Source organism: Pogona vitticeps, chromosome 1, assembly GCF_051106095.1.
Source record: "Pogona vitticeps strain Pit_001003342236 chromosome 1, PviZW2.1, whole genome shotgun sequence".
Taxonomy (NCBI): domain Eukaryota; kingdom Metazoa; phylum Chordata; class Lepidosauria; order Squamata; family Agamidae; genus Pogona; species Pogona vitticeps.
This window is the reverse complement of record NC_135783.1, coordinates 110,936,347-110,952,394: the sequence shown is the minus strand read 5'-3', so window position 1 is coordinate 110,952,394 and position 16,048 is coordinate 110,936,347. Positions and strand designations below refer to the sequence as shown.

Here is a 16,048-nt window from a genome sequence, read left to right as displayed (position 1 = left end):
CCAGCAAGCCTTCCTAGCTTCCCCCCCCAACCCGGAAAAAGAGGACTGGAGAGTGGGAGGCAGAGAATGCTATGGGGTGGGGTCTTTTTCAAAAAGCCTGGGGTGGTGGCATCTTCACCCATGTCAAACTAGAACAATGGCAGTGATTAAATTCAGCCAACCACAGTATGTCCCCAAATATCCCTTGTCCACCACAACTGATACGTCCTGATAAATCAATCAGCAGTGATAGATGTACTGTTGTTGGCAAATTGGACTCCAAAAACTCCATTAAGAGTTGTTGATAGATGCAGTTCTAAAAACTGTTGCTAACAAGTCAGCCTTCATCCATCTGCAGGTCTGTTCTTGTTTCAGCATGCATCGTAATCATGAGAGCTTGTATGCGTAGATGCCAATAGGAGGAAACATCAAAATTAGAACAACCTCCCTCCACCTTTGCTTCCTAGAATAGTCTGGTCCCTACTATGCAAGCAAGTTTTCCCCCCTCAGTTAATTCCCCCGTTCCCAGACAGAAAGAGTCCAGATGCAGCTTTTGTTTGAACAGGTGCTATTTACAACAGATTAACAGCAAATAGTTCTTCAGGCGCACCCTCACATCTTGTTTGTGTTAGGGAACTAAAGACGTATTATACCCAATTTGCTGTTAACGGCACAAAAACTAACCACAAATAATTCGGTGGGTGGTTTTTCATCAGAAAAATGTTGCTACTTTACCGTGGGAACTGGTTAACAACAGGATAAGTGAATAAAAGAAGGCATAATTCAGTCATCGGAAGGAATACAGAAAGGGAGAAACATCAAAGGCACAAGAGACTGTCTCTTACCTCCCATTTTATGAGGCCTCTCTGGCTATTAGCTAAACTGCTGAGATATCAGCAGTGCTCCTACACTGTTGTTCAACAGAGTGAATTTTTAAAAAAGACTACCTGTACAAGCTCACATTTAGATCTAATCAGACAGCCCGGTCTAGAAAGCATGTTGGTTTAATTTTCCATACTTGTTAGTTGGCTCTGAAACCAAAGCTGCAGGACAAGCAACAAAGATGCAAAGGGAATCCCTGACATCATGGACCTTCTCCGGGGAAAACCTCCCCCACTGTGACTCAATCACACATTTTCCTATCCCTCCCAGCAAAGAAACTGTGCAGCTATTTAATCTGCTCTTTCTTAACAGGAAAAACAGAGTAAGTGGTGGGGAAAATGGAAGAAGATTGCAACCAGGTGGTAACATCGTCTGGAACCTCTGTAGAAATCAGACACAGAAATCATACATTAAAAGTCTCTGCGAGGAAGCCCCCAAGGCTAGACAACAGGCATTCTCAAGTAATATCCATGGGAATTACAGCCCAAACAGTAATCATATCTATTGTGAAATATTGTATAGCTGTAATACATCAAAAACTGTACTGTGATTGGGTTCTTTTCCTGAAGAGGGCGGACCAAGGGATTCGGCGGGAATAATGGCAGGAGTCGATGTAACAGTCAAAAACGGATTGGTTTTATTAACTTTAACATCAGATAACTCTGGACCGAATAGGTCCGGCAACTCTTCATCAGTTAACAAGTTATATTTCTTGGGCTTTGTCCCAGGCACAACATCTTTACTTTTCACTGTTTCCTCACCCCAAAACGAGTGATTACGTTCGGGCTCGCGACCGACGCAGTCAGAACTGAGCAGGTAGTCCTGCAACAGGGATGGACCACGGTCGACCCCTCCAATCTGGGGAGGAAAGGGCTGACACCACCAGGGGTTGCCTTGTCCATCGTAGGGCGAAAAGCCATACCCCCTCCCGGTTTCCATCCCTCTTTGGACTCACGAACTCCCGTTTGGCTCAACTCTTTAGGCAGAGGTAGCAAGCCGTCTTCTCTCATCAAGTTTGGGAAGTTCTTAACCAGAGTCGCAATTCTTTCTCTCTCTACTCCTGTCTCTCTAGTTTGAGTGCCTTTCTCCTCCTTTTCTCCATCTGTCCCCCTCTCTCCTCTCTCCTCCTTTATAACTTCATCCCATCTCCAATCTCCTGACTCCTCCCCCCAGTCTCTTGTCCTTTCTGCTAGGAACACCTCTATAGCTTTATTAGCGCCCCCTTCTTCCTCATCTAGCTTTATCAATTCTCCCACAGCGCATTCTCCGTCTCCTTCTTCTTTTGACGCCTGTGAGGACGGCTCACTTTCCTTCCTTCGCTCACACGCCCCCCCTGAGGAGTGGGCCGTCCTCTCTTCGGTTTGCGGTAGCATCTCTCCCTGTCGGGAAAAGTAATCCGCATTAGCATGGGCACTTCCCTTGCGATATTTCACTGTGAAGGTAAAGGGCTGCAAACTTAGGTACCACCTGGTCAACCTAGGATTCACATCCTTCATCCTGTTCAGCCATTGTAGCGGGGCATGATCCGTGATGAGCGTAAAGGGTCCCCCTAACAAGTAATACCTTAAAGCTTGTATAGCCCATTTAACAGCGAAAGCCTCTTTTTCTATAGTCGAATACTTCTGCTCCCTAGGGGTTAGTTTCTTGCTTAAATACATTACTGGAAATTCTACGTCATCCTTCTCTTGTGATAACACGGCCCCCACTCCCCGATCTGAGGCATCAGTTTGAACTATAAAAGGCCTGGAAAAATCTGGGGCATATCTACTGGGTAATTCAGACAGTATCTGTTTCAACTCCTCGAAAGCTTCGGTCTCCTTTTCCCCCCAATAAACCATTTTCGCTTTCTTCTTTCTAGTCAAATCACTTAGGGGAGCCGCAATATGGGCAAAGTTGGGAACGAATTGCCTGTAATAACCTGCTAAGCCTAAAAATCTCTGTACTTCCTTTTTTGTCCGTGGCACGGGCCATGCAGTCACTTGGTCGATCTTGTCTGATACGGGCTGTATTCTACCTTGTTTCACTTGAAACCCCAAGAATTTCACCCCCTTACGTGCCACTTTGCATTTGGTTGGGTTGACTTTCAGTTGAGCTTCTTGCAACACCTGTAGCACCTTCTCTAAGTGCACTAAATGCTCCTCCCAGCTTTTACTATATATAAGTATGTCATCAATATAAGCTCCGGCAAAATCTTTAACAGGGGCTAACACTTTATCCATTAGTCGTTGAAACGTCGCCGCTGCCCCATGCAACCCGAAGGGCATACGTGAGAATTGGTAAAGACCCTTAGGGGTCACGAATGCTGTCTTTTCTTTATCTTCTAACCTCAAGGGTATTTGCCAATATCCCTTGGTCAGGTCTAATGATGTGAGGTACTCCGCCCCTCCCAATCGTTCTAGCAGGTCATCAATTCTTGGCATCGGATAAGCATCGAACTTGGACACCTCATTTAATCTGCGATAATCGATGCACAGCCTAACACTCCCATCTGGTTTTGGCACCACTACCGGATAACTCCTCCAGGGGCTATAAGATGGCTCAATTACTCCCAGTTGAAGCATCTCTTCTATCTCTTTATTAATAGTCTCCCTCAGGTGTCTAGGCCAACTCCTACTTCCAGATCTGACTATGACTTGGGGTTGTGTGTTAATTGCATGTTCGACTAACGTGGTGTTACCAGGTTTTCCTGAGAAAACCTCCTGGTATCGGTGTTCTATCTCTCTCATCTGCCTCTCTTGCTCTGCAGTTAACTCCTCTCCCAAATCTAATTCTACTCCCTGGCGCAAAAAGTCCTTTGTTTCCGGGCCAAATTCTTCGTCTTTTACTTCGCCCCATAATGCTTCTCTCTCTTTCCACTCCTTTAACAAATTTACATGAAAGATGCCTTTCTTTTTAACTTTGTCAGGCATCCAAATCTCATAATCTACTTCTCCTATCTTTCTCAACACCTTATAGGGACCTTGCCAAGTGGCAAATAGTTTTGATGAAGCCGCTGGCATCAATAACAAAACTTTCTGCCCAGGTTCGAATTGCCTTGTCTTAACTTTGGCGTCATACCTCCGTTTCTGTCCTTCTTGGGTCTTTGCTAAATTCTCTCTTGCCAAAGAGGCCACTAACTTCAAATGTTCTCTCATTTCTATGACATGTTTAACATTCGTTTGCACCTCATCTCTCCCACTCTCCCATTTCTCTTTGACCAGATCTAGTATACCTCTGGGGTTCCAGCCATACATCATCTCAAAAGGTGTAAATCCTGTGGAAGCCTGTGGAACCTCCCTCACCGCAAACATTAATGGCGCCACTAGCAGGTGCCACCTTTTCGGTTTTTCCATCACTAATTTCCTTAGCATCCCTTTAAGTGTTTTATTAAATCTCTCTACCAATCCGTTAGTCTGAGGATGATAGACTGCTGTATGGAGGGGTTTTACCCCCAATAACCCCCACATTTCCTTCAATGTTTGTCCCATGAAGTTGGTGCCTTGATCTGTCAAGATTTCTTTCGGAAAGCCCAGCCGGGTAAATACTTGTAACAACTCCCGAGCTAACACTTTAGATGTCGTGGACCGCAAGGGCACCGCTTCCGGATACCTGGTAGCATAATCTATAATAACCAAAATGTGAGTGTGACCCCCCGCCGATTTGAGGAGGGGTCCCACAATGTCCACCCCTATCCTCTGGAAGGGCTGATCCACTAGGGGCATGGGTATTAAGGGAGCTCCTGGTCTGGGTTTGGCTTGAGTTTTCTGGCACTCTGGGCATGTCTGACAATAGCTTTCTATTTCTTTCTCCATTCCTGGCCACCAAAACCGTTGTTCAATCCTGGGTTTCATCTTATCATATGCTAAATGTCCCGCCATAGGGATATCATGGGCCAAATGTAAAATCGCCATACGCCATTTCTGTGGAACAACCAACCGCCTTTCTCCCTTCTCTGTCACATTATACAACAGCCCATTGTCCAAAACCATCCCCTTTTCTCCCCTTACTACTTCGCCCACCTCACGCGCGGCTCGCAGGTGTTCTTGCAGCGTGGCGTCATCTTGTTGTAACATACGCATGTGGTCGCGTGTTGTCTCCTGTAAGAAATCATCTCCCACTTCAATTTTAACGCAGTCTCCTTGCATCGCTTCTTTACATTCTGCTAATGTTCTATCCCCCACCCAGTCTCTTCCCAATAACATTTCTCTCGAAAGTCCTGGAACAATCCCCACTTTCATTTTCCGTTTCTCATCTCCAACTTTAACTTCGGCCCACGTCGTCTTATAGGTCTTAGAGTCTCCGTGTATGCACTTCACTGTAAACCCTTCTTCCACCCCTTCTAATTTTATGTCCCGCACTAAGGTTCTGCCACATCCTGTATCAATTAACGCCTGTTTCTTCTCCCCATTCACCCATGCAACCACCTCCCACCCTGCTTGTTTCCCAGGTTTCTCTTGGGTGTTATTCGATCCTCCTACCCAAGAGCAGTCTGTCCCAGGGCAATCCCGACGCACGTGGCCCGGGGTCCCGCAGCCGAAACACACAAGCCCCCCAAACACGCGGTCATCCACTGTAACCGGGCGCACCGGCTTCGGCCCCATAGGTTCGAAGGGGCGTCCGCGCGGGCGAGCTCCTCCTGGCACGTCCATCCCTCTCTTCACTCCGCCGCCTTGTGTCTGCATCCCCGCCTTCTCACGAGGTCTCCCACGTTCCCCTGAGAAGGCGGGACCTTCCTTGATTGCTTCTTCTGAGGCGCAATAGTCTTCGATCAGCTTGATGGCTTCTTCCAACTGCTTTGGGTTATTCTTCTGCACCCACCCTTTCAGATTCCCGCTCAAAGTCGTCACCAAATGTTCTAACACAAACGCCTCCATGACTTGTTCTTTAGATTTGTCCTCTGGTTTAATCCATCTAGTCATATTAGCTTTCATTCTCTGCACCAAGGCTCTCGGATGTACCCCGGGTTTCCACTTAAGTTCCCTGAATCTTTTCCTATACGCTTCCTCCGTCAAATTAAGAGTCCTCAGGATCGCTGTCTTTACGGATTCGTATTGTGCGGCTTCTTGGGGGCTCAGGGTGTCTACCACCTCTTGCAATAGGCCCGTCAAGCAAGGTACCAATATTAGAGTCCATTGTTCCTTAGGCCAACCTGCAGCCACCGCTACTCGCTCAAATGTATGTAGATACGCCTCTGGGTCATCACTAGCGCTCATCTTTTGTATTCTGATGGGCGCGGGGCCGGCCACTAGACCATTCTTTATAAACACATTATTCTTTGGGATTTTTTCATCGTCCATCCCCAGCCTCATCATGTGTCTGGTAACCAACATTTGCTGTTCCGTCAAACTTTCGATCATCTTCTCCTGCCTCTCTATTGGTCCGCCCCACGTTGGGCGCCACTGTGATTGGGTTCTTTTCCTGAAGAGGGCGGACCAAGGGATTCGGCGGGAATAATGGCAGGAGTCGATGTAACAGTCAAAAACGGATTGGTTTTATTAACTTTAACATCAGATAACTCTGGACCGAATAGGTCCGGCAACTCTTCATCAGTTAACAAGTTATATTTCTTGGGCTTTGTCCCAGGCACAACATCTTTACTTTTCACTGTTTCCTCACCCCAAAACGAGTGATTACGTTCGGGCTCGCGACCGACGCAGTCAGAACTGAGCAGGTAGTCCTGCAACAGGGATGGACCACGGTCGACCCCTCCAATCTGGGGAGGAAAGGGCTGACACCACCAGGGGTTGCCTTGTCCATCGTAGGGCGAAAAGCCATACCCCCTCCCGGTTTCCATCCCTCTTTGGACTCACGAACTCCCGTTTGGCTCAACTCTTTAGGCAGAGGTAGCAAGCCGTCTTCTCTCATCAAGTTTGGGAAGTTCTTAACCAGAGTCGCAATTCTTTCTCTCTCTACTCCTGTCTCTCTAGTTTGAGTGCCTTTCTCCTCCTTTTCTCCATCTGTCCCCCTCTCTCCTCTCTCCTCCTTTATAACTTCATCCCATCTCCAATCTCCTGACTCCTCCCCCCAGTCTCTTGTCCTTTCTGCTAGGAACACCTCTATAGCTTTATTAGCGCCCCCTTCTTCCTCATCTAGCTTTATCAATTCTCCCACAGCGCATTCTCCGTCTCCTTCTTCTTTTGACGCCTGTGAGGACGGCTCACTTTCCTTCCTTCGCTCACATGTACATAAGGGGGGAGAAAGCATAGTGCTAAAATGAAGATGAGAAGTGACCCCTTTAAACTATCAGGAGAAGGGTATGTGTGAGGTACAGTGATGGGGGAAATGGAAGGACGACACTGTCCACATGCCTTTGTCATGCCCACCATATGGGTGGAACAGAGACAAGTGAGCAGGGGGGTAGGTGTAGGCCCCGAAGTGTTCATATCAGCAACTGTTCCCCTTGGAGGTTATATAGGGGCATGACTGGCAGCCTTCTGTCTGGAAATATACTCCATACACTATGAACCTCTTGAAGCGTCTTCTTCTATGCCAAAGAAGGGGGGGAAATCCCAGTGAAAGGCCACTGAATTACATGGAAACTCAGTTTACAGGCCCACAGCCAATGGTGGGTAGCAACAGGATATCAGCATAGGCATATTACCATACGCAGCAATGCAGCTGTTCATTGCAATTTCTCCCCCTGCTTCCCTCAATGCCTTCTCTTCCTCATCCCCTCAGACACACAGAGACTCCCAAAGGGAGAGTCGCAAGAGAAGGCGCACAATGTTGAAAGAACATTGGAGGACAGAAAGATGTATATGAAAAAAGGCGAAGGACCCCTAGCTTCCCCACTCAAGCAATAAATAAGACTGGCTTGTTAATGGGACATACCTTCCAATTATCCTGTTCAAGTAGATGGGGAAGACAGAAGAGAGGCAGCACAGAGGAGGAAAACTGTTGTCATGAGGGAAATATTCATGGATGTGAAACGCTACGATTAAGAGTATTCTCTTCTGCTTCTCATTTACTATGTCTCATCCATCTTCAGATGCAATTACTTCTCATTAGTGATGGCTCATGACTGGGATGAGTATTGGCCTCCTTAAACTTTTAAGGGTGAGATACCCCCTTCTAGTTCTGGTCTATACACTCCTCATACTCCTCCTCCTCCTCCTCCTCCGTCCATGGTACTTAGAGGACTTCTTATTTATTGGCTATTCACAAGTTTATCAACATGAGAGGGATTAACTCAATAAAGGAAGTCATTATGGACTTTAATTCCAAGACTTGAGTAGGGCTGTTTATGACACAACCTTTGGGAGGCTATTAATTCCTCACCCATAAGTTAGAAGCAACTTGATGGCATGTAACAACTATGATATATGTTTATATTCAAGCACTCAGTATATCAACTATTGTCACAATGTTAAAAAAATTGACTGACTAACTGATGACATTGGAAGACCTAATTAATATGAATAGTGCTTTATAAGAAACTGTCCCAAAGCCAAACTAATCTGGACCAGTCTGGGAGATTACCTGGAGGCCAGGGAAACTAGTAGTCTTGGACTTGTAAGACTTTAGCCTTCAATCTGTCCCCTGCGACCTGTATATCTACTGTCAGCAATAGAAGACATTTCCTTAGTCTAATTGTTATTTAGGGGGCAGTTCTTGAGGTAATTGCAGCTGGGAAGAAGGCGTTAATACCATCCCCACATGCAGCAACAGCATCCCCCCCCAAAACAAAACTCTCCACAAGGCCATTACACTTCCAAAAATCCTTTGAACATGAGGGGAGAAAGATGGAATTGGAGTGTACTGAGTAAATAAATATAACCCACCCCTTGCTTCTTAAATCTGGCAAGGCTCTTATTTTACTTCTTAGGAACATCTTCTTGTATACATCTGCTAGTGTATGATTCAACTGGCAAGAGGTGGATTGGTCATATGGTGACAAGAGTGTTATATTGGATGAAAGAAAGGCTTAAGAGCAACTTCATCTGGAACTTGTCAATGCTTCTGCTTAGATTATCCAGAGAGAATTGTTTGGGAGGAACATGTACCAACTTTATTGTTTGACTCTTCCCACCAAGGGCCTTAATTTTGAAAGAAACTGGGGTTCAGGACATGTTTTCCACATTTTTTTTTCTTTTTGAAAAGGTCTGTACAGTATTCCCAGTCTCAGTATGTTTTCAGGTAATAAAAAGACACTTGTGAATTAACTTCCTACTTCTGCATAAGAGATATTTTATCTGGACATCTCTGTGTAAAAGAAGCCCTACAGGGTGCATAGTGGCAATTCATTTGCAAGCAAGGACATGCATGCAAGGGTATTAATTTTAGTTATTTTAATACAAACCCATTAGAGAGCTTTCAGAATGAAATATAATACACTACTTCAGGCTACACATACTTAGCAGAAGTGTGCATATTATCCCCAGGAAAACAGCGGTTCTAGAAAAGTCAGCACAGCTGCAGTGCAAGCATGCATATTCCTGGCACAGTATTAATTGTCTTCATTAACATTCATTACTTTATAGAAGGTGTAAGGAGTGTTTAGCTGAGGAGGGCAGTAAAATGAGAAAACAGGCAGGTAACACGCAACTCTCGGAATATCAAGCCCCACGGATTTGGCCTCCTGGGCAAACAACATGAACGCCACAGATGCAATACGAAACTTCAATATGAGCCTTCCTTTGAAGAATGGCTCCCACGGAGTCCATTCCTGTTTTTGAGCTTTGTTGATGATACTTGAGGAGAAAGAAGTATATCATGTGCACATGAGATGAGGAGGGGTAATTACTGCAGGGGAGTGTGAAAGGGATCCCAATGAGCCATCTGGCTCTGTCCCACAAACCCAGAGGAGACTGGGTGAAAAAAAGCCTTCCAGGCCCCTAGCTGGCAAGGATGTGCCCAGCACAGGTGAAGGAAAGGCCACCAGCTGATGCAGGACAGCTGGAGGAGGGTGCAATGGCAGGAAGAAGAGGGAGCTGTAGGACTCAGGGTGAGAGATGGGCACAAACCTGAAAAATGGTGGTTCATGATGGTTCGTGGTTTGTGACTAGCCATGAACCACAAACCAAAGAAAACTGAACCGGTTCACAATTTGGTTTTTGGTTCATGCCCGGAGGGAGGGGCTACCTGCTCCTGCTGCACTGCCGCCATTGCACTGCCTCCTCATCCCCAGTTGCCATGCTCCAAAACAATGACTAAGCTCCTTGCAAGGAAGCCAGGCCACTGCTTCTGAACATGTGTCACCCTGATCAGCTGAGAAGTGGGTGCATGCTCAGAGACAGCGACCAGTTTCTTTGTATCAGTCCCGGTCGCTGCCGCTGAGTATGCGCTCGAACCCCTGGTGACTGCCCCGATCAGCTGGGAAGCAGGCACATGATCAGAGACACGAGATGGCTTCCCTGCAAGGAGCCCAGTTGCTCTCTTGACGCATGGCACCTGGGCATCCAGAGAAAAGGTGATGGCAGCACCAGCAACTGTGTGGCAGTGGCAGGAGCAGGTAAACCAGAGGACCAGGGCAGCAGGAAGGGGGTGGGCAGGCCATCCCATTTTGCCTAAGCAAACAAAATGGCTAGTGAAGAAAAGTTTGACGCTTTACTTTGCTCCAGCAAAATGGGATTCCTGAAGCAGGTCAGAAGCCAAACTGTGAACCCATCTGTCTGGTTCCTCGGTTTTTCTGGTTCACCGTTCGGTTCATGGCCATCTCTACTCAGGGTCATCATTGTCAACTACATCAGACGAAGGGGAGACATGAGAATAGGCAGTTGAACACTGGGATCCCATCTTCTGCACCTCTGTAGAGGTGCCAGCATGGATAGAGGACAAGGGGAGCCACCTCCTCCCACCCAGCCTCTTTTGCTATGGAACGGTTTGGGGACTGAGGCTCTGGCAACATAGACCCTCGCTGATCCAGTACAGCCCGGTTTTCATGTCCTTGCTGCCCGACATAAGCTTCCCCAACCAAGATTTGGTGCTGGAGACACAAGTGGCAACAGGCAAGACAAAGGGGGATCTGAGAGGAGCAGTGCAACAGAACCTGGTACCCATCGCCAGCCTTTATCGACCCTCCCTAAAAGGACTGCCTTTGGGATCAGAACTCATACTTCTCACTGACATCTCTGGACCTGGACTTTTGGGGACTCCCAGTCAGATTGACTATGCACGGGTGGTTAGTACGTTAAACTCAACCCTCTGGGAACACAGGGGAAGGGGCAGCAGGGGCTGAACTCCGTACAAGCTGTCATGAGTAATCAAGCCAGGCTGGAACCCATGGAATTTTTGCTGGGGAACTCCTCACAGAGAGTAACAACTTCATCCCACTAAACATACTTTGAAGATGGAGGCATCAATACTTTAGGTTAGAGTCAGATTTGACCATGTTTATAGCAGTCCCATTGGAAGCTCTGGAGCATGACAATTAACTTAAGTAGAATTGATTTCAGTGGCTCTAGCTTAGAGTAAGATCAAATCAAGATGCAGCCCACTGTTTTCCCTTGCCTTGCTTGGGAAGGGTCTTCTGGTTAGAGTGCTAATTTCATCCCCTAGCTTGATCAGTAAGTATGACCTGCATCTTAAATGCTCTCCTCATTTCTCATTAATCCATATTAATGACCAGACCACTAAAAGAATTGTAAATAGTTGATCCTTATCATCTTTATTATCATTACCACTAGCATTACCATGTTTCTCCCTTTCCATTCAGAAAATTGCAGGAGCATCATCATAATCATCGTCACCTTCTTTTATTTTGATTTCCCCCCATCTTTTCAGCTATGTATACATGAATATTTCTGGTAGTATCATTGGCATTGCTCACATCAAATAGGGAATTATTGGCAACCTATAACTACTACTGCTATTATTGTCAGCAATTATTAATGACATGGGGGGAATGTGGAATTAGTAAGAAGGGGGCATATTTCACATTGCTATCATTTCCACTTGTCGTTTCAGTCCCCTGACAATATTCTACTGCTTTCTATCTTGTGACACTTGTCTTTGATCATTTATGACTCCACCTGTTTCTTCTTTAACTTAATGCACATTTCAGTCATTGGGGAAAACATGTAAATAACTGCTTTTGTTTTATTTTAGAATATTTTATACCAGTACTTGTTTTTCTTTTTAATCTAAAAGTGGTTTATATTGAAGAGCAAAAAGTAAAACCATTAGCTTCAAGATAATAAAAGAACAAAACAATTAAATCTGTTAGAAGCCATAACAAAAAGAGCATTGCTTAACAATCATGAAAAAAGTCTAGAAACCTGGGAGTTCACCCAAACTCAATGCAACCTGATGTAACTGATTTTCTTTGAGAAAATACATACAGTATGTATTAAAGTTTTGTTAAGTGTTGTAATGTTCAAAAATAATAATTATCAAAAGGAAAGGGTACCATGTGCAACTAATACACCATGTGTAATGTTCTCAGTTACAGTCTACAGCTGGAGACAGGCATGAGCATTATGTCCTAGTATCAGGCACGACTGGACTAAATGTCAAGGTTACCGTTACCTTACTCCATTCTCCTTTGTTCCCTCACTGTTCTGTAGAATGCTACAAAAAAAAAAAGAATTAATGGAATGAAAAGAAGAGCTTCTGTAAAGGAGCATAATAAGTGTAGTCAAAGAGATCTCTTAGTGTTGTCTCTCTCTCTCTCTGTGTGTGTGTGTGTGTGTGTGTGTGTGTGTGTGTGTGTGTTTTACAGGGATGGAGATTCAAGTCATAGAACTTGTTGTCAAGACAGACTTAAGTTGCACTGGTGACTAGAGATGGGGACAACTCACCATTTTGACGAGTCAAAAAGTTGACGACTCACGAAGCATGAAGTTGCCCCCATGAATAACAAAGTTATTTGTCAATTTGTGTGGGATTATTAAAAAAAACACTCCTGCCTCCCGCTGCCACCGCCACCCTCTGGCTGCCACCACCATCAGTTCTCTGCAGCTCCCACACTGGCATGCCCTCCTCCACCCCCGCCCCTGCCGACACCCTCTTCATTTAAAAAAAAACACCCAAACACCATTCTGCCTACTGGCCATTGATCAACTGATAGGTGGCCAATAGGCAGCCACCCACCCCCACAATATACCCCCCACAATATACCCCCCACTCCCTTCCTACCTTAGTGGTGGCAATTACAGTAAGGGGGTATCAGTGGGGATGGGTGGGGAGCTAAGGTAGGTAGACGAAGAGAGTGGGGGTAAGCTGTGGGGGTAGGCAGAATATTTTTTTTAAAAAAATACTAAGGACAAATAAAAACGGGTCAATATTCATCCCCTTTGTATTCATGGGGGTCTCTGGAACCCACAAATATGGAGGAATGAATATTTTACAAATCGGCTATTTTCATCAAAAAAGCCGATCCATTTTTATGTTTGCCCCCATCTCTACTGGTGACTCAACTTGGGTTTGTTTGTTTTTCAATGACTCGGACTTGACTCATGACATGGAAACCATCCACCTCCTCCCTTTTTTTCTCGGGGGGGGGGAGCTTGTTTTTAATAAGGGCTTGAGACTCTGACTCAGGGGTTGGGGCTCGGGGCTCGGATCCAAAGACTTGCCAACATGGTTGAGTGACATCTCTCTGTCCTGTTTTGCATCTACTTCTTCTATCAGGTGAAAAAACAGTTAAAATATTAAAATACTGGGAAAACAACAATGGGTTATGTGGCGCCTTGAAGACTAAGAGGTTTTATTCCCTCCTTGTTTCCTCATTAGACGCAGGTGGGCTGCAGTGCATAAAAGCATAGGCCAAATAAAACTCATTAGCATTTAAGATGCCACAAGACTTGCTGTTGTTGACATGGCCACCCCCTTCAAATTTATACTGAAAGTCTTTTCAGTGGATGGCAAGACGGCAACCCCACAGTGAGGAAAAGGAGGCAGCGCCTATATTTTTGGTATGTACAAATGCCAAGTAATAACACTCCTTTGACTAATTAGCCAGCCTTCACAAATGCAGCTGTCTTCAAAGCTGCCAATAGAATCCTGCTCAAAATATCAGTCATGACTAATGAAACTTGAGACAGCTGCTTCTCGTCTATCATCAGCATCAGCCACAATTCCTCAGTCTGTCTCTGGCTCACCCTCGGGTTCCCTGGCATCCTCCTGTTCATCATTTTCAGGTGCATTTTGTACTTCCTGAGGTTACAACAAGGAGAGGCTGAAACCACCGGTTGTTCGTCCCTTCCCAGAAATCGCTTTTAATGAGCACATTCGCTCTGTGCGGGGCAATCCTGGCACGTTTGCTTTGCTTGGAGCAAGAACACCTGGGATTTTTCACGGAGGCTGTGTTGAAAGCAAACCAAAAATAGGGCTGCAAAGGAACCCATGATGAATTGCTCGCCTTTGTGAGTCACTGTTGAAACATGAACCGATGGCACTCAGTGATCTCGCCTGCATCTTTAGGGATAAGAAAGTGCAGCAGACCTATGCCTGTTATAGATGGGTGCAATCATCTGCAAAAATTCAGATGAATATACACACAGAAAGGATCTCTTCTCTTTCTGGATCCAAAATTCAATAAGGGAAAAATTGGGTCAAAGGCACCTTAGAAACAGCTCTCTGGTTGTTCCTAAGGACAACTTAGGCTGCCTTAGCGCCTGGTACCAACAATTTTGATTATATGCAGCAAGAAACTGCCTTGTTCTAGGTACATTCAGCATTGTCTGCACTAACTGACAGCACTGTCCAAAGTTTGGGACAGGAATCTTTTCCCACCATTCTCAGAGAAGCCAGGAACTAAGACTGAGATTTTTCACATATCAGATATGTGTTTAACCATTGCACTGGAGGAGGAGATGGCTCAGGCCCCATGTAAGATAGGGGTACCTCATCTCAACATTTCAAAGGATGCCACCTGCTCTAGTCACAAACTACAGTGGTACCTTGCTAAACGACGACCCCGCTAAATGACGAATCAGCATAACGATGACTTTTTGCAATCACTATAGCAATTCGCAAAACAGTCATTCCTATGGGGGATTTTTGCTGGACGTCGATTTGGTCCGTGCTTCATGAACCATTTGTTCGCAAGACGACAATTTTTTCGGCTCTGTAAAATGGCTGCCCTGTGTTTTCCGGACCCATGCTTCGCAGGGCAGCCATTTTTACAGCTGATCAGCACTCGCAAAATGGCTTCCCTATGGGCGATCTTTGCAGGACGACAAGGTATTTTCCCCATTGGAGTGCATTAAACCAGGTTTCAATGCATTCCAATGGGGAAAGGGTTTTCGCATGACGACAATTTCGCTAAACAGCGAGTTTCACGGGACGGATTATCATCGTCATGCGGGGCACCACTGTACCTATTTTTAAAACTTTTCCTGAATCAGTGTGGTGCAGGAGAACCCAAATCCATCCTTTCCCTGGACTCAGTAAATCCCCAGGTATCAAGCGAAAAGCCAGCTTTGCACAGAATACACATTTTTCAGGAATCCATGGCTCGTTCTAGATTCCTGATGAATATATCTGCCTGCCACATATATTTGCAATCACATCAGGACTAGAGATGGGCATGAACCACGATTCAACACAGTTTGGCTGCACAGCTGTTCCATGAGTACCGTGGCTTTTCTTGCCCCGCCTTCTCCAGTGGGCACCCATTCTGAGGCAGCGGTATGGCTTCCAAGCCCTGCCTCCTCTGGGTGCTGCCTCTGAGTGGTCATCTGCTGGAGAAGGCGGAGCAAGGGAAAGCGGGGTGCCCGCAGAGCAGCTGTGTAGCCAAACTGCTGAACCGTGCCAAACCACCAAATAGCAGTTTGTGCCCATCTCTAGTCAGGGCCCACCCAGAAGAAGCAACGTTCAGCTCTGTGCTTGACTGCACCATATGGTAAGTTGCAAAACTACAATTTGGCACATGTCCTGAGAGGGATCATTTCTAAGCAACTGCACTAGCTCTATCCCCTTTGGCTGACCAGAGACAGATCATGGCAGTTTCATTCTCTTTTTTTTTCAAAACTACAACTCCCAGAATCCACTAGTCAAGCTGACCAAGGATTCTGGGAGTTGTAGTCCCAAAGAGAAACTTTGCTGAACTCAGGGCAGAAATATTAAATCCTTCTATGGGTTAGACTTTCCTATAGGCAACAATGATCTTCTTGGCCCTAACTCGCTGGCATCAGTTGGGATGCCTCACTCTCCTCGAACTCCTTCCTCAGTTTAAAGATCAGTTCATTCAGGGGATGGGAATAAATTAATTCATTTTGATTAGAATTTACCAGTTTCTTCCAGATTTGAATGTGGGGCCACTGAT

At 45.7% G+C, this 16,048-nt stretch overlaps 1 protein-coding gene across 1 annotated transcript; it reads right to left on the bottom strand.

Moving 5' to 3' along the window:
* Nucleotides 1-1,407: 1,407 nt before the first annotated feature.
* Nucleotides 1,408-6,859, bottom strand: LOC144584432 (uncharacterized). Its single transcript, XM_078380537.1, has 2 exons — nucleotides 4,860-6,859; nucleotides 1,408-2,240 (listed from the first exon to the last, which is right to left on the bottom strand). The coding sequence occupies exons 1-2, from the start codon at nucleotides 6,195-6,197 to the stop codon at nucleotides 1,608-1,610; spliced, it is 1,971 nt and encodes a 656-aa protein (XP_078236663.1). The 5' UTR covers nucleotides 6,198-6,859; the 3' UTR covers nucleotides 1,408-1,607.
* Nucleotides 6,860-16,048: the final 9,189 nt, after the last annotated feature.